Source organism: Barbus barbus (genome assembly GCF_936440315.1).
Source record: "Barbus barbus genome assembly, chromosome: 13".
NCBI lineage: Eukaryota > Metazoa > Chordata > Actinopteri > Cypriniformes > Cyprinidae > Barbus > Barbus barbus.
The window spans coordinates 22,968,517-22,993,209 of NC_136741.1; the positions used below are offsets into that span (position 1 = coordinate 22,968,517).

At 38.0% G+C, this 24,693-nt stretch overlaps 1 protein-coding gene across 4 annotated transcripts in view; it reads right to left on the reverse strand.

The window, feature by feature from the left end:
• The window catches only part of LOC306878832 (uncharacterized protein), a 70,219-nt gene that overhangs the window by 29,544 nt on the left and 15,982 nt on the right, over window positions 1–24,693 (reverse strand). For 3 of the 4 annotated variants that reach the window (XM_079431389.1, XM_079431391.1, XM_079431388.1), the window contains exons 13-72: window positions 24,217–24,333; window positions 23,675–23,821; window positions 23,243–23,368; window positions 22,538–22,684; window positions 22,332–22,451; window positions 21,956–22,222; window positions 21,731–21,874; window positions 20,560–20,685; window positions 20,194–20,340; window positions 19,756–19,881; window positions 19,527–19,673; window positions 19,322–19,441; window positions 19,065–19,214; window positions 16,685–16,821; window positions 16,393–16,519; window positions 15,842–15,985; window positions 15,546–15,721; window positions 15,355–15,384; window positions 15,203–15,229; window positions 15,081–15,125; window positions 14,821–14,922; window positions 14,667–14,729; window positions 12,593–12,628; window positions 12,454–12,507; window positions 12,250–12,321; window positions 11,997–12,110; window positions 11,474–11,500; window positions 10,811–10,864; window positions 10,585–10,656; window positions 10,389–10,448; window positions 10,268–10,303; window positions 10,098–10,142; window positions 9,836–9,871; window positions 9,693–9,737; window positions 9,574–9,609; window positions 9,435–9,470; window positions 9,310–9,345; window positions 9,052–9,123; window positions 8,752–8,811; window positions 8,567–8,602; window positions 8,362–8,442; window positions 7,915–7,950; window positions 7,782–7,826; window positions 7,625–7,696; window positions 7,058–7,102; window positions 6,917–6,952; window positions 6,768–6,809; window positions 6,601–6,681; window positions 6,488–6,523; window positions 4,984–5,019; window positions 2,846–2,926; window positions 2,723–2,758; window positions 2,531–2,602; window positions 2,377–2,421; window positions 1,642–1,677; window positions 1,511–1,546; window positions 666–770; window positions 473–538; window positions 207–242; window positions 88–123 (exon numbers count right to left, since the gene is read on the reverse strand). In XM_079431389.1, coding sequence (XP_079287515.1) covers window positions 88–123; window positions 207–242; window positions 473–538; window positions 666–770; window positions 1,511–1,546; window positions 1,642–1,677; window positions 2,377–2,421; window positions 2,531–2,602; window positions 2,723–2,758; window positions 2,846–2,926; window positions 4,984–5,019; window positions 6,488–6,523; window positions 6,601–6,681; window positions 6,768–6,809; window positions 6,917–6,952; window positions 7,058–7,102; window positions 7,625–7,696; window positions 7,782–7,826; window positions 7,915–7,950; window positions 8,362–8,442; window positions 8,567–8,602; window positions 8,752–8,811; window positions 9,052–9,123; window positions 9,310–9,345; window positions 9,435–9,470; window positions 9,574–9,609; window positions 9,693–9,737; window positions 9,836–9,871; window positions 10,098–10,142; window positions 10,268–10,303; window positions 10,389–10,448; window positions 10,585–10,656; window positions 10,811–10,864; window positions 11,474–11,500; window positions 11,997–12,110; window positions 12,250–12,321; window positions 12,454–12,507; window positions 12,593–12,628; window positions 14,667–14,729; window positions 14,821–14,922; window positions 15,081–15,125; window positions 15,203–15,229; window positions 15,355–15,384; window positions 15,546–15,721; window positions 15,842–15,985; window positions 16,393–16,519; window positions 16,685–16,821; window positions 19,065–19,214; window positions 19,322–19,441; window positions 19,527–19,673; window positions 19,756–19,881; window positions 20,194–20,340; window positions 20,560–20,685; window positions 21,731–21,874; window positions 21,956–22,222; window positions 22,332–22,451; window positions 22,538–22,684; window positions 23,243–23,368; window positions 23,675–23,821; window positions 24,217–24,333 — 4,721 coding nt within the window. The remainder of the gene's footprint in view (window positions 1–87; window positions 124–206; window positions 243–472; window positions 539–665; window positions 771–1,510; window positions 1,547–1,641; window positions 1,678–2,376; window positions 2,422–2,530; window positions 2,603–2,722; window positions 2,759–2,845; window positions 2,927–4,983; window positions 5,020–6,487; window positions 6,524–6,600; window positions 6,682–6,767; window positions 6,810–6,916; window positions 6,953–7,057; window positions 7,103–7,624; window positions 7,697–7,781; window positions 7,827–7,914; window positions 7,951–8,361; window positions 8,443–8,566; window positions 8,603–8,751; window positions 8,812–9,051; window positions 9,124–9,309; window positions 9,346–9,434; window positions 9,471–9,573; window positions 9,610–9,692; window positions 9,738–9,835; window positions 9,872–10,097; window positions 10,143–10,267; window positions 10,304–10,388; window positions 10,449–10,584; window positions 10,657–10,810; window positions 10,865–11,473; window positions 11,501–11,996; window positions 12,111–12,249; window positions 12,322–12,453; window positions 12,508–12,592; window positions 12,629–14,666; window positions 14,730–14,820; window positions 14,923–15,080; window positions 15,126–15,202; window positions 15,230–15,354; window positions 15,385–15,545; window positions 15,722–15,841; window positions 15,986–16,392; window positions 16,520–16,684; window positions 16,822–19,064; window positions 19,215–19,321; window positions 19,442–19,526; window positions 19,674–19,755; window positions 19,882–20,193; window positions 20,341–20,559; window positions 20,686–21,730; window positions 21,875–21,955; window positions 22,223–22,331; window positions 22,452–22,537; window positions 22,685–23,242; window positions 23,369–23,674; window positions 23,822–24,216; window positions 24,334–24,693) is intronic. The other variant, XM_079431390.1, reaches the window with a different exon arrangement.

The window sequence follows — 24,693 nt, forward strand, 5'->3', positions numbered from 1 at the left end:
ATTACAGTCAGGTATGCTGAGAGAACTGCCTTATGACAGCTCTAAGAGCAGTGACCACTAAAATACCCATTCGTAAAACACACTCACCACATCTCCTTTCAAGCCTGGCAGACCTCTCTCCCCCTACAAAGGTCACATTATTATAACTTGCATCATGATACACAACAGAGCAACATATTTACTTGCACACACACAGACTAACTTACTCTTTGTCCAGCATCTCCTGGAATTCCAGGTACTCCCTGATTGATAAAATGCAATGCAAATGAAAGTCACAATTCATAGCTGCACTCATTTTGTTTGTATTTAATTCAAACAGCGATTAAATGTATGTACTTGGGCTTAACTAAACAAGATTTTCACAATTTCGGGAGAAAATGTAGCTGTTGATTTTTTCTAAAAAGCAAAAATATATAGTCTTTGACAACTGACTTTTACTGTTGTGGAGCCAGCAGTGGTAGATATTACTTACAGGGGCTCCTGGAGGGCCCTGGGGGCCTGGAATAGGTGTTGCTGGCTCCCCTTTAGCATATACCACCTGAAAAAAAATAACAAGATGGACATGTACAGCTTTTTGCATAAATTTAGCATCCTCCAGAATTTGCATGTGATTAATAGAGTAGCAGTCTATTTAAAATCAAACATATGCACAAACACAAACGCACAGGTCCTGGTGGTCCGACATTTCCAGGAACTCCAGGGGGTCCAATGAGACCTTGAAGGCCAATAGGTCCTGCAATGCCCTGATCACCTTTCAACCCATCTCGACCCTGAGGAGAGAGAAACAGAGAGAAAGAGAGGGAGATGAGAGAAATAACCATGATACAAATTAATTTCTTAATTAATGGGCATAAATTTGCACATCAAATAAACTCATCAGTGAAGAGTTTCTCCCATAAGGCTGCTGACTCATAATTACTGACTGCACTCAGCATCAAGCACAGGAAGAAGAGCATCCACGCATTTAAAATGTGTGTGAGAGTGTGTGTGTGTATATGTTTGCAAGTGTGTTTCTATGATTGAAAACATCCATTTATCAACAAATATGATTTGTGCTGATGGGAAAATTAGCTGTGCGAGACAGACAAATAGCAAAAAGCGAGTAAAAAGAGCAAAGAGTATGGAAGCATAATGACATGGACTGAATCACAGAAAACAACAAAATCTGAGTACATTGCGTCATGTGGCCACAAAACGCAGGAAGAAAATAGCAGGTACCGACAAGGAGTACAAAAAGAAACATTATCAGGTGGCACTTAGAAACAAGAACAGCCTTTACAAACCTGCTACATGCTTACCTTTGATGCCACATAGTGAATGAGATCCACATAATGGTAATAATAACATTTTCCACAACATAGCTGTCAGAGAAGCCTTTAAATGTATATTTTGAAAGTGTTACATAGTGCAGAGTGCAGTATGATAAGCTGTGATGGAATTGCCTTGTGTTGTGAAAGGCAGGAAGAGAGTGAGAACAGGATGATCAGGAAGATAAAGACAAGAGACTCACATCTCTTCCAGCAGGCCCCGATTCTCCTTTATCGCCCTGCAAAGAAGGCATAACCAGATTCGATCAGAGGCTAATTATCAAAAATGACAATGCAATCATACACAAGCTTTCAGCAATAGGTGTTTTATTACCTTTCGACCATCTTCTCCTGGCACGCCATCCTCGCCCTGAAAAAGTTTGATAGAAAACGAGGCATTAAACACAGACATCTGGATGAGTGCGAGGCGCGTTTTCATAATTTCTGTAATCAAGACTTCCTGTAATCAGCTCTTCCTGTTTTGGTATGAGAACTCTTGTAATTTTGTGCGACCCATTCAAGCAGTAATTTCTCTTCTAAACGCTTCGTGCAACACGCAGCCTCATATTACAGACATACGACGGGTGCCATCCAGCCCGATATAGCTCCTGCAATTACCACAGCTGGTTCAGGGTTGTGATCAGTAAATCAGAAGAAACTGCAGGACGAGTGCATTTTGCGTAAGCTCAGCTCCAGCGGCTTAATCTATCTGAGACAGGTTAACCGAACATTTGTACACGGCTGACTGAAACTCCTCACATGTTTAAACTATAAAGCATTTATTAGGCAGAGTTACCTCCCACTGAAAGCTCATTAGGCTGCTAAGAGGGTGATTTATTATCTGCAGGATGGCTTAATCGTCTCATTTATGGAGGACAAGGGCTGTGGTGTGGTTACTAAACTGGAATGAGTTTGCGTGCTGCATTCCAGATTGAGCCTTGATAACAAAAGAAAAGCCTCAGGATTTAAGTACTGGCTTGGAAATTAACACATGCTACTGATATACAGTATATCAACAAAGGTTTATGAAAGGATGTTGGGTTTTCATTAAGATTATATCAGTACTTACAGGTTTTCCAGACAGTCCTGGTTTCCCATCCTCCCCTGCTTTACCCTGAAATAAAGCATAACATTATACTGATGTGATAACATGTGCTTCTGCTCCAGTATGTGAATTTGTATGGAGAAATGATTTCCACAGATTAAGCTGTGTTATTACTCACAGGTGTGCCATTAGCTCCTGGGGGCCCAAGTGGTCCTGGAAGCCCCTGAGGCCCTCTTAGTCCCGCCAAGCCCTAGTGAACAATTAAATGTTAAACAGATTAAAAACTGGATTGATTTGTTGCAGCAAACTGTGGCAACGTCATGATGCAACAAACAAAATATTTGACATACGGTGAGACAGGAGTACTCACATCTCTTCCTGGATCCCCTTGTTTTCCTGGGTCACCCTACAAAACCAAAAATATTTACAGCAGGATTCAGATTGATTAGATCCTTTGAATATGAAGCTGATGCACAGATTGAAGTGATCTGACCCGTAATCCAGGAGTTCCAGACGGCCCAGGTTTCCCATCCTGACCGGGTCGTCCATCCAAACCAACCGCTCCTCTTTCTCCCTGCACATGCATGCGCACATATACAGAAATTATCAATATTAACTAGTCTGTGACACACACATACACAAAAAACACTCAACATCACTGTCAAAGTCAATTACACTTTTCTCAGCATTGGGTCGTCACCAACTTAAATGAATAATAATGAGAATGTGTTGACTGACAGATCCAATCTTTGTCATTAATAACACCTTTCTAACAGCATCACACATACACATGCCAAAAGCAGCAGTCATCAGCTTAATTAATGTAATAAAATCAATGAAGAAACCTACACAATGATTATGAAAGGAACAGAGATCAAAATGATAAATTAGATGAGGTCTGGTACAAGTATACAAGAGTCAGATATAAAATAATTGGCTATACGTCTCTCTGACAGGAAGAAGAAAGCCACAACATGGTTTACAATATTCCTCGAGACATCAGTGAGATCTTGTTTTCTCATTTCCTCCCACTAAGAAACAAAGCCTTGTTTCAATTCTGTAGCACAAATGTTAAACAAAGATTAAACAGTCACACAGACAGCCAATAACAAATAATTGCAGCGCTGGTGAGACCTGCTATTTAAAACCCCAAGAGGTAAAACCTGACATAATGAAGTGTGTCACAGCTTCTGCAGTATAGAGAGATCCATGACTAAGCAGTTATATGTATACTTTACACTGATTACTGCAGCCAGTTGTACCACTTCAGCCATTTTTCAGCTGTCTACCGCTATATGACACTCACTTTCAAAATACTGTCATTGCTGCACTCTAAAATAGAATGATTTTTGCAGGGATGCTAACATCTGCTTTTGAAGAGATATTTAAGGAAGCTGCTTACTTTATAGATGCTTCATTCAAAAACAAAGTAAAGGTACTTGGTACTTATAAGACTTACAATATACACTACTATTGAACTATTTAATAGTTTGGGGTCAGAAATAATAATATTTTTTTTTTTTTAACTAATACTTTTATTTAGCAAAAATGCATTACATTGATCAAAAGTGACAGTAAAGATTTTGACATTGTTACAAAAAATTTGTTACAAATAAGCGCTGTTCTTATGAATTTTTATTTCATCAAAGAATGCTGAAACAATGTATTACAGTTTCAAGAAAAATATGAAGCAGCACAACTGTTTTCAGCATTGATCATAATAATAAGAATTATTTTTGAGCACTAAATCAGCCTATTAGATTGATTTCTGATAGATCATGTGACACTGAAGACTGGAGTAATGGCTGCTGTAAATTCTGCTTTGCCATCACAAGTATAAACTACATTTTATAATTCAATAAAATAGAAAACAGTTATTTTTAATTGTAAAAATATTTCACACTATTACTGTTTTTACGATATTTTGCTCAACGTTGATTAAGCTAGATACTGATCACAGCTATTAGGGCTAGGGAAAAAAATTATTCCTAGAATACTTTCAATGAACAAATTATAAAAATGAACAATAATCATAATAAGAATTTTAATTGAGCTTTTTTTCAGTTTTTATTTTCTTTCTGTTAAACAAGTGTTGTAAAAAATATGCCACACTCAAATTTCAGAAACATGACACTAAAAAAAAATACTTCATGTGTCCATCTGGAGCTGGAGGAACAACAGCCTGTTCACGTCTGTCAGTTCTAACAGAGAAGCCTTGGCTTGAGCAACCCAAAGCTTCCACATATGTCAGAAAGGCTCTAGGTCTAATGCATGATTTATTTACAAAAAGATCTGCAGCTAAAAGGCACTGCTGAAAAATTTATGCATCGAATATTGTTTAGTAATCGCATCATGATTTCCTGAATCAAAATTTAATCGAATCGTGAGGTGCTGAAAGAATACCACCCAAATATAAAACTGATCCTTCAGCCTTTGCTTTAAGTAGTGCAGTTCCTTAATCTTCAAGCTAATACAACTTCCTGTCAGAATCTGTCACTGAAACAAAGCTGATTTTTGACAACGTTTTTAAAAATGTTTGTTGTGCTAAATATGTTTTGTATTTCATGTCTTGTGGTCATGTTAATAGTCTCCAAAAAATTGAGCGTGATGTCCCACAGTAAACTCTCTTACCTTGTCTCCTGGACTGCCCCTATCGCCCGGGTCACCCTAGAAAAAACAGAGAGCAGAATGAGATGTACAATCTGCTATTAAAACTAATGACTCCTGGGGGCTGTTTCATAAAACTAGTTTACCCAATAAGCCAGGCTTATTTCAGTAATTCTGACTTATTTTCACTTGATTTGGTTTCTGAAAGCAAAATTACCATATCTCAAGCTCAGTCACTGTGGCAACTTATGCTGAGAAACTAACCTGGTCAGGAGCAGGATAACTGTCAGGCTAAGCTGAGCTCCTCTAACACGGACCAATAGGAACGCATTAATATTAACACTGACTCTCTCTCACATACAATTAGTTGACTTTATTATTAGTCCAAAAATAAAAGTATACAGAAAATACACCTTAAATAATCAAATAAGTATAAAAATAGGCTTCAACCAACTGTATTTAATGTATTGTGCCAAAAATGTAATGACCTTTTTTTAAGATATATGAAAACATTTTAACATAGTTGTTACTTGTGCATTCAGTTAATCAACAGTTTCTAGCAATGCAGCCTTTCTCTCTGGTTTTATAACAGCTTTTATGATTATTAGAACATTACAATCTAAAATTGCTCTTTAAAGCATTAAAAACACTAAGTTAAAATCACTGAATTAAAAATGAAAATAAATAATAGAAATCAGACTACGTTTTAACTGATAAGAGGAACACACATTTAACTGATTTGAGCTAGCATGGCTCTATTTGCCACCTTACATTTGATTTACAGTTACTGCTATCATAAAAATACACTTATATGTAGGATTAAAATTCTACGTGTCACATTAAATGTCCATCAACAAATATTTTGGCAGAATGTATATTTTATTCTGAATTCTTGCGTTATTATTCTATTCTGCTCCGTCTGTGTAGCGCGCGCACAGCAGCGCTCGTTCGCTCACATAAGCCTCGCCAACTCCTGAGAGCAAAATGGATTTGCATGACTTTCTAACATTTACAGATGAAAAATATACCTGTGACATGTCAGTTATGCACTGAGGAAAACGCAATGTCTCAAATGCATTAAACAGCACAAATATTCACTGTTTGCCATGCTGGATCGTGCACGCCACATTATCCTGGATCATTGAACCTGGATCGAATTAGTCAGATTGCGTGGACTTAAATTGTCGTTTATGAAACCGCTTTAGTCCCGATTGATTTGTTAGGTTATTTCAAGTCAGGTTTTGGACTTTAATCCCTGCTTTTCTTAGCCTCTTTTATGAAAAAGCCCTCTGGTGTGGGACTACCGTGGAGATTTAATGAGAAATTAGTTATTTGAATGTTTAGAATGAATTCACCTGCGTAATATGGTTGCCACTGTGCTAAATAACTGTGTGTTTGAATGGGATTAAGTATATCACTGCATTTGCATTGTGTATGATGCCATAGAGACAGACACAAACAGATACACATACAGATCAAAGAAATGTCTAAATAGCTAAAAGGCACAAAAGCAGTAGGAGGTTCTTACTCTGGCTCCTGGTAGCCCACGCAGCCCCTCAGGACCCTAAAAAACAAATAGGTTAAGATACAAATCACATTACTACCAATTACACAAACTGTCTGATCACCATACGGACTTACACTTAGTCCTGGCGGGCCTGAAGCTCCTGGTTCACCCTTTTGACCTCTAGCCCCATGCTCCCCTGGGTCACCTGCCTCTCCCTGGTGTTAAAACAAGAGTGTCACAATAGCAAAACCAAAATATGCATGGCAGACATAATTTAAACACTATGAACATTTTACTGTACCTTTTCTCCTCTGTCACCTTTCAGTTGTTTCTCTCCAGATGTCTAACAGAACGAACAAATTCAAAAGATTTCAAAATCAACAGGTTGTTTAAATAAACAGGAGGTGTAGAAAAAAAGTACAGTGAGACGATAATGACTTTAAAACATACCACATCACCAGGTGGCCCAGGGGGACCTTGTATTCCCTATAATAACCCATAATAAAAATAGTTAGATGACACTTTCGGTGTTTGTGTGGCGGTCCAAACATGAGTGAATTTGTGTTGAATGAGAAGTTTCTGATATTTCACCTGTTCTCCCTTTGGGCCTCTTGGTCCGCTGGGACCTGGGGTACCCTACACAGAGCAAAGCACTGATCACATGACTAGACAAAAATAACTCAATAATCTAAACCAATAGTCCTAAACACCTTGCAGCGTTGATGCAGTGTTGTTTTATTTAACTGTGTTAACTATAAGGTGTATATTAAGGTGTTTAACTATATGGTTGTTTATCCAATAAATTCATTATCCAATAAAACATTAGTTTTGGGGTCATGGGCCTAGATTTCATTATGATGACCTCTTAGGATTGCAGGTCCTTATATACAAGGAACCATATATAATTTAATTGCAACTACACATAAATGATGTAAAAATAAATTATATTTGCTGACAAAATGTTTCACTGTTTCACTATTAATCTATTGTAATATCTGTTCTATTGACAGTCATATTCCTTGTGCTTTTATGTTGTACTTTGTATGAACTTTATTTCATTTAATTCTTTCCTAGTTTCTTTCATTCAGTTTTTTTTAAAGAAAAACTAAATTCTAAAAAAATTCTGTGGCAAAACATTTAGGTTGCTATATGACTTACATTTCTTCCATCTTCCCCTGGATCACCCGTGTCTCCTTTTAGCCCAGTTTGACCTGGTTGACCTGGCAGTCCCTGGAATATTAAAACACCACTGTTAGGATGTAGCTGGAATAGTACAAAAAATTCGCAACATCAGATAACAAATCTGAGTACTCACTCTTAGACCTCTCTCCCCTGGTTTACCCGCCAACCCTGATTCTCCCTGAGAGACAAAAGAAATAGAGCAACTTCACATACAAAACACAAACATACTCACAAATACAGGAATGATGAAAAAAAAAAAAACTCACTGGAATGCCATCCTCTCCTTTGTCTCCTTTTAGTCCCTACAGAAACAAAATAACAGGTCAGACTTCCTCACAATGGTTATCTTAGCTATGTTAATTACTCATGAATGATGTACAAATACAGTAGCTTTAAGCAAGTGTGGAGCAGAATCTGAAGACAAGGATTACCTTAACTACTTGTTACTTCAGTAAGAAAGAAAGATGTTAGAAGAAAAACAAGAAAGAGATAAATGTTAAAAAAAAGCACTGAATTAATCTCATTACCAAAGCAGATTAATTATCATGCTAAAGTCGAAAGAGCAGTAACTTTCAAAACACCTGATATGTTAAGGGTGACACTCTTATGCCTAACAAAAATGTTAGTTTATGAGCATTATTTGCAGATGAAGTTGTTAGAAGCAGCTTTTAGTAGAGTCCTGTGTTCATGTATATATGGGTGCAGACTCTCACATCCTTCCCTCTGGGGCCCATGGGCCCCTGTGGACCAGAATTTCCTGCCTCCCCTCTCTCCCCCAGGTCACCTTGACTGCCCTAGAGTCGCATAAAGAAAAAAAAAGGGTGCAATGTATGACAACTTATTCAGGCTTATGCTGAGTCATTTGCATGAACATATGCTCTGGAGTCAGTGGAGTGAGAGAGACAGTTTTTACTTTACCTTCGCACCAGGTTTTCCAGACAATCCAGTGAGACCCTGTTTAAATAAATAAGCAGTATGTTAAATATTATGACTTATACAACAGCAGCTGATTCTGAAGCTTTACCTTTATACTTCTACTGCCTTATAAACTCTGGCTTTTCCATCTGAAAATGCAAATATATAGTGTATGAAGACAAACTAACCCGATCACCCTGGTCCCCTTTAGGTCCAGATTGGCCAGGCTCTCCTGCTCCAGGGGCACCCTGTGGGATATATTAGAAAGTTCCAATCATACGGTTTCACAATTTCAGAAGTACCTTGAAATTAATCTTTAAAATTATTTATTAATAATAATAATAATAATAATAAAAAGCTTTTATTTCACAAGTATGTGTGATAAAGTAAACTCAATGTGAAAGTAAGTGTAATTTCCATTTTGAAATGTCCTCACTATCATATCCAGTCAGACATTTCCCAGATGAACACCTTCATTCAAAACTCACCCTTTCCCCTTTTTGTCCTGCATCTCCTTTATCACCTTTACCGCCCTCAGGACCTGGGAGGCCCCTTTCACCCTAAAGGAAGAAAAAGAAGAGTTAAAATAGTTGAAGTTTTGAATGGAACTTCAACAGTAAAAATCAGATTTGACTGGGTTTGTACCATTTGAATGTTAATATAAAAAAGGACTTAACATAAGAATAAAACAGAAATACTGTTATCTGACATAGACAGAGTCTCTGCATTGTTCCCAAAAGTCATACCCGCTCTGCTTTCTTCCCAAATGAACCTTGACAGTCCTAAAAAAAGAGTGAAAAATGTCAAGAGGACCATTACAAATGAATGAAATGTTCATATGAATTTGAAAACATTAATAATATGGTCTTACACAGCTTCCTGGTTGCCCTTTTTCACCGTCAGCACCCTTAAAGCAGACAGAGACAAATAAATAAATAAATGAAATTACAGTACAAGTACAAAATAAAATGAAGTAGATATCTGAGAATAATGCTGAAATCTTAACTTACCTTTTCTCCAAGAAGGCCATTGCTGCCCGGAAATCCCTGAAGGCACATATAAATAATTTACAACATGCATGTACAATCGTGGATGCATGCATTTTCACATGGCTTGTGCAGCCACTCACCCTCAGTCCTTGAGGTCCAGAGGGGCCTGCTGAACCTTTATCTCCCTAGCATACAAACAAAAACAGACACAAACAAGCACAGAGTAACCCACAGCTCTCTAATAAGAATATACATCAATGTTTTATGTATCTTAAGGGCACACCTTGTCTCCTGCTGGACCTGGAAGGCCTCTGTCTCCCTAAAAAACATCAAAATTATACAAAGGATAATATCAAAACGAAATCAGACTCATTTAAATAGCTACATTTCTGTACAATCATTGTTAAAAATTGCTTAACCAACTTGTCACACCTTAAAATGCTTCAAAATAAGCCTGGGGAACACTAAATAGCACGAGGGATATAGTACAAATCTAGAAACATTTATACAGAGATGCTTCAAATCATGCATAGACAAATAGTCACCTTGGTTCCATCTGAACCAGATGGTCCAGTCTGTCCTCGATCACCCTGAAAAAACAATACACAGCAAAACTTCATCAACTGATTCATAGATTATGCATTCAGAAAGTGTGTTCATTGTACCTTGATGACACAAGCCACAATAAAGTCATGCACTGACTTCTGTTCTTTACCTTACTTCCAATTTCACCAGGAGGTCCTCGGGGACCCTGAAACAAAAAATCCACGAATGAAAGAAAAATGAGGAGGAATGTTAGAGCAAGCATGAAATATATTAGTGAAAGCATTTCATACCCGATCACCAGGGTCTCCGGCGTTTCCTTGGGGGCCTGGTTTACCCTCAATACTCTCACCCTGCAACACAATCACACAAACAGGCCTGGTCAAGAAAATACATTCATGGACAAGCAATGCACACATTTTACAAAACACAAACAAACAAAAAAAGCTTACAAGCAATGTAAAAAAATAATGGCAGAAAAAAGCATACAGATTCTCCTTTGGATCCTCTTTGTCCAGTCAGTCCTCGTGGGCCCTGAGGACCAGGCGGTCCAGGACTTCCCTAAAAATACACACAAATACCATTCGGTGCATGTGATTAAAAAAAACAAAACAAAAACACATTAAACACTAAACACATTACAGCAGCACTCACACAGAAACACATTAACGTCCATTTACACTGCCACATTGTCATGAAAAATGGAAACACTCACAGGTTCACCGGCATCTCCTTTAGCAGCTACCCCACTACCCACTCCGGGAGGACCCTGTTAATCAGAAAAAGACAGAAGAACACATTTACGTTCAAGAAATGTGACTGATTGTCTTTACATGTTGTATTAGTAAGCCATCAGAGAGTTCTCGTGGTGCATTAGATTACTTTGTCCTTGCTGAATCTTTAAACAACATGGGACGTTTTAATGAAATGTTAGAGTACTTGCTTCTCCACATCAAGAAAAAATGGATTATTGCTTTTAAATTCCCTAGAAATGCATAAAAGAATCATTTCATTTACATCAGTGGTGTGTGGTGGACTTCTTTTTTACCAGTGTAAATTTATGTTCCATCTGATTACATGGATTCTGGGTTAAAGGTATATAGAAAGACCATGTACCTTACACTTGGGACTATCAACATGCAAGCAATACAATATTTCTGCATGTTTACTAACATATGCTGACAAATAGACAAAAAATGTGCTTCATATGGTAACATCTAAAGTAATTGATTTCATTAAAATATAGTAGTTTGATGTCTTCTTTTATCATATTTGTTCTGTTTTATTGTTGTACTAGCAATTATTTTCTCTCTCTCTTTTTTTTTTTTGGGAGAAGTCTTCCCTGGCTTCTTTTGAAGAAGAATTTATATCAACTCACCCTCTCACCATAGCTGCCTTTTTCACCCTGCAGGAAAATTAAATGAAACACAAAAACAGACAGGTACATGATTGGCTGAAGGCACACGTGAAACTTCAAACAGTGAAAACAATGAATAATATTGCACAACAATATTGATCTAGATAAAAATGCCACGTTCACATTTTTCATAGCTGGGTTAAAATAAGAAAACAAACATGGCATTGAGATTATCTCTGTGTACTCTGATAGATATTTGGTTCATTTAACTGCTGTGCAGATGTTTTACTGTAGATCGATCATTTTTATTTTTACTTCTAACCTCATATAATGCCTAAAAAAAGGTGCGCTTATGAATACATATATAATACATATATACATAAGTGTTGTGTTCTTCAACGTGGCCCTCAATATGCCCTTTTACAAAGTCCACACTGGTACGAGTTCAGAGCAAACTACCCATCAGTCAAACAGGGCCAGGGACAGGGGCATACATACTGCACATTCAGAGATACCTTTAGCAGAAAAGACAATGGATCTTGACCTTAATAGAAAGTCCAGCAGTGCCTGGCAACCCAGGGCGACCATCCTGTCCAGACAGACCTCGTGCACCTGGCTCTCCCTTCACCCCATCCACACCTGGACGACCAGGAGTGCCCTAAAAGTAAAGAAATACATAAAATGGTCAATGCAATAACCCTGTTGTTTACTTTATGACATGAAGTACATGTACTGTGCATGTATATGATTCTTTCATGTCATTGTGCTGGTGAGAGTGATTTTCTTGTGTTTCTTACAGGGATCCCTGGGATTCCTGGCTCTCCTTTACGGCCCGGTAAACCTCCTCCAAGAGCAGATCCAGATTCCCCCTGTAGTAATGATTAGTAATCATTTCTTGAACCAAATAATTGAAGTTCTTGCTGCAAATAACTGAATAAATAAAATTCTAAATCTAGGGGTAGAGTAGAGCAGTTAGAGATTAATTTTAATATCACCCTTACCCTTTCACCTTTCTCTCCCTTTAATCCCTGAGGGCCTGAAATGCCTAGTTCTCCCTGTAAAACAAAACAGACAAAACATTTAATAGGTGTTTGTGTATGTTTGTGTCTACACATGTACAGTATGTTAATGAGTACTCACAGGGTCTCCTGTAACACCTGGTAATCCCTGAATGCCCTAAAACAACAAAATAACATCAGATAATTAACCCATGTTATAAATCAATTCATGAGATATTTTTAGCTTTAATATTTTAAGTGGCACTGCACTAAAGAGGATTAAATTAAGAGATAAATAAAGAGATTAAGAGTTTTTAGCATGCATCCAGACCTAATTATTATGCTATGTATATGGATGAAGTATATTCTATCTTCAAAACCTCCACCATCGTACCAGTACCGAAACACTCCACTGCCTCGGTCCCTAACGACTTCCGTCCTGTTGCACTCACCCCCATCATTGCCAAGTGTTTTGAGAAACTGGTTGCATCCCACTTAAAATCCTGTCTCCCTGCTACACTAGACCCATTCCAATTTGCCTATCGCCACAATAGGTCAACAGAGGACGCCATCTCAACAGCACTTCACTCTCCCCTCACCCACCTGGACAGTCAAAACACACATGTGAGAATGCTGTTCATAGATTTCAGTTCTGCATTCAATACTGTAATCCCCTCCAAGCTGATCTCCAAGCTCAGCCAGCTTGGAATCAGCACACCCATCTGCAATTGGATTCTAGATTTTCTGACTAACAGACCTCAGTCTGTTAAGTTAGATAACCTCTCCTCCTCCATCATCATCCTGAACACCGGCGTGCCACAGGGCTGCGTACTGAGCCCTCTCCTGTACTCCCTCTTCACCCATGACTGTGTTCCTGTTTATAGCTCCAACACCATAATCAAATTTGCAGATGACACCACGGTGGTAGGTCTGATCAAGGATGACGATGAATCAGCCTACAGGGATGAGGTGCAGCACCTGGCTGTGTGGTGTGCCTCCAACAATCTAGAACTAAACACCCAGAAGACAAAGGAGATCATTGTGGACTTCAGGCGGACTAGGAGTCATGCACACACACCCATCTACATCAACGGAGCTGTAGTGGAGCGTGTGTCGAGTTTCAAGTTCCTTGGCATCCACATCTCTGATGACCTCACCTGGTCCCATAACACCTCCACTCTGGTCAAAAAGGCACAGCAGCGCCTTTACTTCTTAAGGAGCCTTAAGAAAGTTCACCTGAATCCCAGGATCCTTGTGGAATTCTACCGCTGTACCATTGAGAGCATACTCACGAACTGCATCTCAGTATGGTACAGCAATTGCTCCGCATCTGACCGCAAAGCACTCCAGCGGGTGGTGAAAACTGCTCAACGGATCACCGGCACCCAGTTAACTTCCATTGAGAACATTTATCATAAGCGCTGTCTGGGCAGGGCAAGAAACATCATCAAGGATGCCTCTCACCCTAACCATGGACTTTTCACCCTCCTTCCATCCGGCAGGCGTTACAGGTGCCTACGCTCTCGCACTAGTAGGCTCAGGAAGAGCTTCTTCCCCGAGGCTGTGACACTTCTGAACGCCACACCACTAATCTAACTCCTGCACCTGCTTATTACTGCACTGGTCACAGTACTTTACACACATGCATTTGCACTATTCATATTTTGCACAGACTGCACATTGTCAAAGTTATTACAATATAAACTGTCTAAAGTTGTTACTGTACAAAGCCCAGTAAACTATTTCTATAATATTGCACTACTGTTATTTTGCATAGAATACATTGTTCTATCAATACTTGCACACACTCATCCAGCTGTATTTATTTATTTATTACCACTGTTCTCACGTTTCTGCTGTTCATAATATGTATATATAATCCCACATTGCTCTGTTCATAATGTACATACAATCCCTACATTGCATTCCTATTTATATTCTGTATATACTCTGCTCAATACTGTATATAGCAATTCCACTGTACATTCTGTAAATCATTTACTTCATTTACTCTGCACTTATATGTATATAAAACACTATATTCTTGCACTTCTGGTTAGATGCTAACTGCATTTCATTAGCTCTGTACTTGTACTCTGCATAAATGACAATAAAGTTGAATCTAATCTAATCTAATCTAATGTGCATACAGTATACCCACAAATACCTGTTTTAGCAGTACCATTTAATAAAATTACTCATGATTTCATTCTTACTGGTAATCCAACTGCACCAGAACGACCTGGAACACCTGGACTGCCATCCAATCCTGGGAAACCCTAAAAAAAACGAAGGGAAACAAATGGAGAAGAAGAGAGCATATCAATACTTGTGTGCATATGTGTGTATTCACATTTAAGTGCGACTTACTCTCTCGCCTTTTTCTCCTCTCACTCCCAGACCGCTGCCTGGTTGACCTGGTGGCCCCTCCGGTCCTCTGGGGCCCTCACGACCGGGTAAACCATCACGACCCTATTTAAAAACACACACACACACACACACACACACACAAACACAATCAGACAGACATTTACTTGAAGATATAAAAAGACAACATTTTTAAGCAATAATTAATGAATCCCACAGTGTAGATGAACAACAGAGCTAAATGTGCATGCAGATTAACTTACAGGCTCGCCTTTTCTTCCATCCACTCCATCTCTGCCCCTCTCACCCTATATACATACAAAAGACAAGATGCATAAAAATTTCCAAGCCAACGTGGAGTTATTATATGCAACAACAATTATACCTTTTGACCCGGTTCCCCTTTAGTACCCTGCAACAAAGACAAAGGTCAATCTCTTGTGAGGTGCATGTAGATGTACAAATGTAAACACAAATATGTAATTATATCTTGGTGTTTCTGTACAGTATATGTCAGTCTTTTCAGTACGCACTTACCTGTGGACACTGTATGGTACAAGGCCCTGGCTAAAAGGAAACAATAAATCAAAGTCAGTCTTTACTGCACCTAGTCTTCTCTTCTTATCAATAAAGACTATCAATAAGGTTTGACAGGCCAAGCAAGCGTCATAATAAAACAAATGATGACACTACTTTTATGACAGCTAGACGGATGGATTTTATCTGACCGTGACACTAGTCCCGCGTGCAAGGCCACAGAGGAGGTCTGCCAGGTCGGGGTGGAGACCATTGAGCTGATTTGCGTCTTGAGCATAGAGCAGATTCTGAGTGCTGCCATCCGTCACTGCCGAACGCAGCTCTCTAGAGTCAGCACGTCCAATTCCTACCGCCAACACTGTCACACCTAAGGGACAGCGTAATTACAGCGCTAACTCACTCTTATGGACATGGGACAAAGCAGCCGGGATGGTTTGCTCTGTTTGTGTGTACATTAATGAGCTGGGGCTGATTTTGTGTAGCTTACCATCGGCTCTAACAGCAGCAGCGGGCTGGCTAAGATCATCGGTTGACTTCTCGTCAGCGATAATAACAACCACCCCGGGAACACTATACCTCCGACCTGCTGGTGCGCTCAGCAAAAACTGACGTGCGTATGTCATTGCCTGGCCTACACATAAAAGCAGAAAATATCAGCACACTCACATTCACATAATAATGTCAAATATGTACAGTACATGCTTGCAAATAAAGCTTAAATATATGTATAAATTGTAACCAATTAAATTGTAAATTTAAACCATACGTATTTTATTGTACCGCTTTTAATTTTGGGTGGATTTAATATTAAGAAATTATTGCACTACAGTAAGTAGGTCCGTAAGGGTACTAGAAATCATCTTCATTTTCTTTACGCAATATATACACTATGTAATACATAATTCCTCATTTTTATCCTTCAAATGATTTTGGGTTGAATCATGACCTGGACATGTTTGTGTCAGCTTGATGTACATATAATGGTACACAAAATAAAATAAAAAAATTAAATGAAAAAAACAAAAAACACAAACACACCTATATTATTTCCTGGTCTGTCATTGAATGGGGTGGTCAAAATATCCTGCAGAAGGGTCTCACTGTTGCTATGACGATTGAGGAGGAAGCGCACTTTTGGATCTTCACTGTACATCACCATCCCCATCTGGAGTAAACAGGTATTACAAGCACTTCATTCACACTGACCAGATCAGTGACTCATGCACTCTGTCAGAAGAGGGCCCTCTCACGGCAATGTTTTTTGGAGCCATAAAATGTTTTTATTTTTTAATTGGAACACCACATAAAGATAGTACCAAAAGAACTGCACCTGGGAGTCTCTGGGTCCGATGGAGGTAAAGGATCCAGCAGAACTGGCGAGCAGAGACAACACAGGTTCCACCAGGCCAGAGCGATCACGAGATGCAGGGACAAGGAAGACAACGTCCAAACGCCCACCCACACACACTAAAACATGGATTTATTAAACATATTAAGAGAGGAATACAGCAGAGAGTAAGTAGAACAATGTTGAAAATCATTTATTAATTTATGCAAACATTTATTCATATCAGCTTCACAGACATGAACACTTAACTTAAAAATAAAGATGGTGCAATTCATCTATGGGAACATTTCTCTATAAATGAAAATTACATTCATTGCACAGTGATAGTGTGAAAGTACAAAATGACATCAAGTACTATAATTGCTAGCAGTGAGAGCATGTAGTGAGAGAAAAATCTCCCTGTGACTGATCAGTGTAATGGTATGTTATTCTCTGTACTCACATTGCAAGCCATAATTTGCCTTAACTTCAAAGTCAAAAGTACTGCATGAAATAATTCACACAAAAGGTTTTGGACTTGTAACCCGAAGGTTGCAGGTTCGAGTCTCAGGTCCGGCAGGAATTGTCGGTGGGGGAGTGAATAACCAGTGCTCTCTCCACTTTCAATACCACAACTGAGGTGAGACCCTTGAGCAAGGCACCGAACCCCCAACTGCTCCCCGGGAGCCGCAGCAATATGGCTGCCCACTGCTCCAGGTGTGTGTGTGTTCACTGCTGTGTGTGTGCACTTGGATGGGTTAAATGCAGAGCACAAATTCCGAGTATGGGTCACCACACGTCACTTCACTTTAAATCTGTTACGTTTATGCTAAACACAAATGCATTTAAACTTAGCTAAACAGTCTATTTAATTTGTCAATTTGATGTGATTAATTTTGGAAAAAATATAACTTTAAAATTATTATCTCCCACCCCGGCCCAGATCTGTATGCCATATTAGACTGAATGCAGTTGCTGATGAACATGAAGCAGGACAACAACTGACTGTAATGTAGCCTATAAGAACACAGTTATATAGTATGTTCCTAAAATTCAAGATATGATGGCAAAAATATAATTGTTTAGCATTGTTTTTGTCTTAAATTTGTCATATGATGCTGTTTATCAATACCACACAACCACACAAACAAATTTTCCACATTCTGCATTATTGCAAATGTGATATTAATTTAATACAATAGTTCAATAAACAAGAAGTTAATATTGTATCACATTTTGGCCATGATATGGTCAATATGGTTTTGCTCAATTTCGCAAACGAAAATAGTTTGAAACAAAGACATAGCAGAACTGTTGTGCCATTCTGAGCAACGCAGCATTGTTTCATTACTAATAAATACTGAATAAAACGTTTTTGAATAAATCTAGTGAGCCATTTCTGAACCAATCAGCCATTTTAACAATTTCAGTAAAGTTTATTTGTATAATACTTTTCACGATGCAAATCAGCTTTACAGAAAATTAAAGATTCTACATTATATTTAGTAATTTTAGATTTTTATATTTAGCAATGGTTTTATGAATGACTCACTCAAGACCTACTGGCGATTTTATTTTCATATTTAGAATATCATTCATTTTTTTTAAATATAATTTCTAGTGCTGGGCAACAATTAATCATGATTAATCGCATCCAAAATAAAAGTTTTTGTTTATGTAATATATGTGTGTACTGTTTATATTTATTATGTATATATAAAGGCAAACACATACTCTATACATTTTGAAGATATTTACATGCATTTACATGTACATATTTATATTCAAATAATTTATATAATATATACATATATTTAATACATAAACATATTTTTCTTAAATACATACATGCATGTGTGTGTATTCATATATACATGTTAAATATTATACAGTACACACACATATATTATGTACACCAATTTTTTTTTTGGATGCAATCACGATAAATCATTGCCCAGCACTAATAATTTCATTTTAATATTAATTCATTCAATACTGTTCTCATAAAAAAATAAAATTATAATAATAATTATCTATGTGGGGGGGGGTTCAGCCAAAATTGACATGTGATTAATTACTTAGCATATCATGTAATTAATTATATATAAAAAGTTATCACTTGACAGCCATAAATTAAACACTAAAACAAGTACTTTCATTAGTTAAAATACCAATAATATAGTATATTTTATTTCAATTATACTTAAAAAGTAGACTGCATGCACAGGTCATCTGGAGTCCTAACATGTGTTTTATGCCATTATCTTTAACAATCAGTTAATTAAGTGTTCATTTAAATTGTTTAATTTGGACAGATCAAATATTAAAAAATGTATTTCAATTTGTCTATAGTTGGAAGAGAAAGAAACAGAAACTGTATAACCTGTGCGTTCCTCCACGCTGGTCTCAGGTCCAACCTGGTTTTGGAAGGTGGTCTGCAGGGTGAAACGGTACCGACGGCCCAGTCGTAGACCTGTCACACGGTAAGAAGTGGCTGTCCCGGGCAGCGTTTCAGACTGACCCGTTCCTGTGTCTGAAGAAAGAGAGTATAAAACACACTAAATAAGTGCATTCAACCACAATTGTGCTTCTGATCCTTAAACCACACACTACCAATTCCTAAACTTTCAGATTAATCACCTTCTACGTCTGTCCAGCGTAAAATATATCCTGTGGCTCCTGTTACTGGTGACCAGCCTAAAAGGACTGAATTCTCAGTACTGTCTGTCACACTCAAACCAGTCACAGGTGGCAGGGCATCTAAAAAAACAGAAAGAGAAATACTGAATAAAAGAGTCTGGAGAAAGACAGAGATAAAATGTGAGATACAATCTGGCGTGTGTACCAGTGGTTGCTCTGATGGTGGTAGCTTCAGTTTCTTGACCGTCCACCACAGCAGACAATCTTACAGTGTAGCTCAGACCAGGACGAAGTCCATCGAGGGTGTATGAAGTTGCATCGCCACTAATCAGACGACTTGATTCAAGTTCACCTAGTCAAAGCAAGCATATAACAACATAAAGTTAGTTGAGTCTGGTTTGTGTGTGTGGGTACATGTGTGCCTGTATAACTACCTTGTGAGGACCTCCAGTAGATTCGATATGAGCTGGCTCCACTCACTGCTCTCCAGGTTATACGGAGCCCCCCTGGGGTCGAGTCCAAAAGACGCAAACCCTCTACTCTTGTCCCTCTCTGGCCCCCTGTACAACAAACAGTGATATCAATACATGATTGTAAGGAAACATCTCTGGTATATTTGATCTGATCTTCAGCCAAGCCAAAATAAAATATAATCAAATAACACACAAACAATAATATGTGTTCATGTCTATATTGTGTGCACTGTGTAAATATTCATTCTGTTGACTAGAAATGTATCTAAATAAAATGAGAAATCGATATTGTAAACCCAACCCTAGAGAACATTAATGACAGATTAATGACTTCTCCATATAAGTAAATATGACTTGAAACCGAGAAACAAACAAACATCACAGACAAACAAGACTCACCCGTAGTGACTCTGACGGAGACAGGTGGGCCTTCTCTGTTCCGAACTAGAGCCAGAACCTTCACTTCATATTGTGCCCCTTCATCCAACTGCCTCAGATCCACTGAGGTCACGTTACCACCAACCAGCTGACTCCGCTCCTCTCCACCTACAATCGGACTCATGGTTTTATTTTTATATGATGGCTGAGGCTTTGTTTTCTATCATATACATAATTTATGAGCTGTGGCCCCTGGAGGTCACAAACCTTTGCATTTTTAGATTCTCAATAAGACAAATAATAAAATTGAGATATCAGTATTTTTATAGGATATGGCACTTACATTCAGCTACATGAGGATTTACTATAAAATCACTACGATCTCACCGTCAGTCCTTTTCCAGAGTACTCTGTATGAAGTCGCATTTTGAACTCCAACCCAGCTCACTCGAACAACCTCCCCTTGGGCCTCCACCACCTGTAAATTAGTGACGCGACCCACTATGGCCTGATCTAAAGCATAGAATCAGGATAGAGTCAGCCATTCAGGCTAAAAGAATACATTGAGATTAAACCGTGCTTACTGCTGAAAGCTCAGAAATGACTAATCTTTAAAGTCAGCATGAAACTGAAATTGCAATCTTCTTTTCTTCCTTGTAGTGACCCCTAGTAAAAAGTAATATATTTAAAATACATTTATTTCATACTAAGTATAGTTCAAAATAGTAAAAATATTTACTGACATATCGCTTGAGACTTACTGATGCAAAATTATAATTCATCTTCCTTTGGAGTACTACTTGTTCACAATGCATATTTCTTAATATTAGCCTAAAATGTGTTTTAATGCCACTATTCGTGAGGATTGTATGATCTTTGAATAATATCGGTCTTTAAATGCAAGATATTTAAAGTGTACCTAAAGCATACTTGCAATAGTTCCACTTTAGCACAATCAAATATACTTCTGTGAATCTTTGGTTGGACTTCAGCACTACTTCCGCTATTAAAGTGCTTTAAGTACAAAATCAGTTGTTCCAATTTAGAAGGCTTTATAGTATACCAGTTTAGTATACCAAAAGTACAAATCCAGGGTATTTTTATTAAGTGCATAAATATGTAAATGTAGTATATGTAGTATACTTAGCATAAAATAAATGCATTTCAAATACATTTCAGTATATTTATTTTTATCTAGGGACATACATCCAAGCAAAACACCTTCTTGAAAGAAAAACAAAGTATGGTGGGAGTTGATTTTGTCCATCGTATATTGATTATAGTAGGATCATTCTCATTTGCTAATTGCTGCGATCTCATGTGATTGATAGTTTGCTAGAGGGGTGGGTCCAGCTCTTATGCCAGTGCAAATCATCTGTGAAGTAATGTCATTGTAAGGCGGAGGGGAAGTTAATGTTTTTGATGAGGAATTAAAAAAAATTCACAGATAATTACTTTATAATAAACACTGTAATATCACAAAAAAAAATTAATTGCATTTAAAGGTCCATGCATATGGTTAACTGAATATATCAAAATGCAAAAAGACAACAACTACCTGTCCTTGCAGGCACAGTGGCAGAAGGTCCTTCCCGTGAATTAAAAAGAGCTGAGACTAATATTTGGTAGGCTGCACCTTCCTGGAGTCTATCAATGGCATAGGAAGCCACATCAGCAGGTACAATCCCAGAGTCTTCCACTCCTACAATGTAAAAAGAAAAAAAAAAATGTCCATGTCCATATTAGCATAAATTTATTGCACTCAAGGTAATGTTGTCCATACCATCACTTCGCCGCCAGATTATTTTATAGCCTGTTGCTCTAGTCACAGGAGTCCAGTTTATTACTATCCTTGCAGATGTTACTTCAACGACTCTTAGCCCTGTAACAATTCCAGTAGAACCACTGGTTCTTGTAGACACAGAGACCACTTCTCCAGGTCGCCCATTAATCACTGGGGCAACACCCACAACAACAGAATCATCTGGCTGCAGCCCGTCTATAGTGTAGGTAGTGACATCGCCCCCTAGGACACGGGATTGCTCTGCAGCTAAAACAGAAAGAGTGAGCAGCTGACAGATTAAAACCAACGTAAGTTTTGTGATATCAATTAAAAAAAGAAAGGAAACCCAAATCATTGCATAAACACATCTACATACCATTGCTTTGTCTCCAGGTAACTCGGTAGCCTGTTGCCCCAGAAACACCAGTCCATGCAATCCTGACTCGTCGACTGTTGCTCCCAACTATCCGCAAGTTGGTCACCTTCAGTGGCGGTTCTGTTTAACATTCAGGCACCTGATATAACTGACAATTTAAAAACACAACCTCACTTGCACATCAGAAAAAGTATGCATGCACACACCTGTTACAATGTACACTGTTCCTGGTTCCCCCTCATTGGATCCAATTAGTGCATTTACACTGACAGCATAGCGCACACCATCTTCAAGATCCCGTAAGTCAAAGGTGGTCTGATTCCCAGGAACTCTTCTGTTCACCTCTGCATTTGCTGTAAAAGATGGGCAAACCAATTCAAACATTCATTATAGCGGGACATCTTATGAATGAAAATCACATGAATGTATATATGTGACCCTGGACCACAAAACCAGTCATAAGTAGCACAGGTATATTTGTATCAATAGCCAACAATACGGGGCAAAATTATTAATTTTTTTAATGCCAAAAATCATTAGGATATTAAGTAAAGATCATGTTCCATGAAGATATTTTATACATTTCCTACCATACATATATCAAAACTTTTTTTGATTAGTAATATGAATTGCTAAGAACTTAATTTGGACAACTTTAAAGGCGATTTTCTCAGTATTTAGATTTTTTGCACCCTCAGACTCCAGATATTCAAATAGTTGTTTCTCGGCCAAATATTATCCTATCCTAACAAACCATACATCAATAGAAAGCTTATTTATTCATTTATTCAATTTAAAAAAACTGATCCTTATGACTGGTTTTGTGGACCAGGGCCACATATATCCCAAAACAACACTTTAATGATATACTGTCATACTGTATTTATATTTAAAGAAAATAATATTCTCACATTCTGTATTAAGAATGAGGATGCTGTATTGTGTTGCCCCAGAGACTCCTGTCCATCCTAATCGAATAGTGTTTCCGAGTGAATCCACCACCCTCAGGTTCGTGACAGGACCAACTTGCTGCTCTGCTAAACACAACTCATGCGTCAACATATTACATGAAAGGTATGCAAGACAGAATAAAAACATTGACCTTCAGGTTTTCACAAACTTTTTTAATGCAGCTCAAGCACTACTTTGGGACTATAAAAACCACCCAGAAATTGTCCAATTGCCAATTTTAAAAAATACTATAATAATACCTTGAGTAATGAAATGAAAAAGCTGCATTAAAATTAAAATCTTTCACTACTTGTCTTCCCAGTGTCTTTTTAACTGCAATATTGGTCTTTAAAACACTATCATATTGTAATCCATCAAATAACTTTTCTGACCTGTTGGTTTGGTTGAAAAGAAAGTAGCTTCTTCTCGCCCCTCGTAGAGTGTGTATAGAGTTATGATGTACTCTGTGTTTGGCTGTAGACTTCTGAGCTCATAGTTGGTGGTGCTTTTTGGGAACTCTTGCTTCTGAACTCTGCCTCCTACGGTCAGCAGGATCACATAAAGATCATAAAAAAAGTATTATACAACAATTGTTCTACAGTCATACTGTACATAGTTTGCTAGTTTACTTTTTCTTGTTGCCGTAGTCACTTTTAATTTTGTTTTGTAGTCTACAAAGTTTATGTTTCAGTTCATTATTCATGTAAAATTAATTTTATGTTTGCAGATTATTCATATTAGATAAAATTGTATCGCAAACACCCCCTTAACTGTTCAGGCTAATCTGATATTTTTTTTCCATGTAACATTGCAACTGCTGTTATGGCAGAAAATAATCTGAATGCAGCGTTGTATTGTAAGAATTCACTGTTCCATTTTTACAATCCTGGCAATTTTTACGATGTGTTTGTGTGCTTTAGGAACATTTTCATACTCTCTCCGGCTTTCCATTCCAGTCGGTAGCCTCTGGCGGCCTGTATGAGGTTCCAGTTTAATCTGATGCTGGTGGGTCCCGTAGTCGTGGCTCTCAGGACCTGTTGCTCTGAGCGCTCTGAAAGCCAAATGCATTAAACATCTTTTAGCTTTATCTCCCCTCCTGTAACGTAAAATATTAAAACAATGACTGCCATCTTTCTGAACTTTATGTCCTGTTATATTTTTCTGAGTTTCTGCCTCCTTTCTCTTAGTCTCTCGCTCTAACATGTATGCGCATATACAGACACCCTCACGCGTTCGACTGCAGCAGTCTGTGAGTCATAAGACAAAAACAGTTCTTCTGTTCTGATCTAGCAGACAGTGAGTCAATGGCAAAATTGAAAGCAAACACCTCACTGTCTGTGTATGATAAATGTGCGCAAGATGGAAAAAAGACACATCTTGTTTCCTCTTATGCTGTCTTAAATTTTCTCTC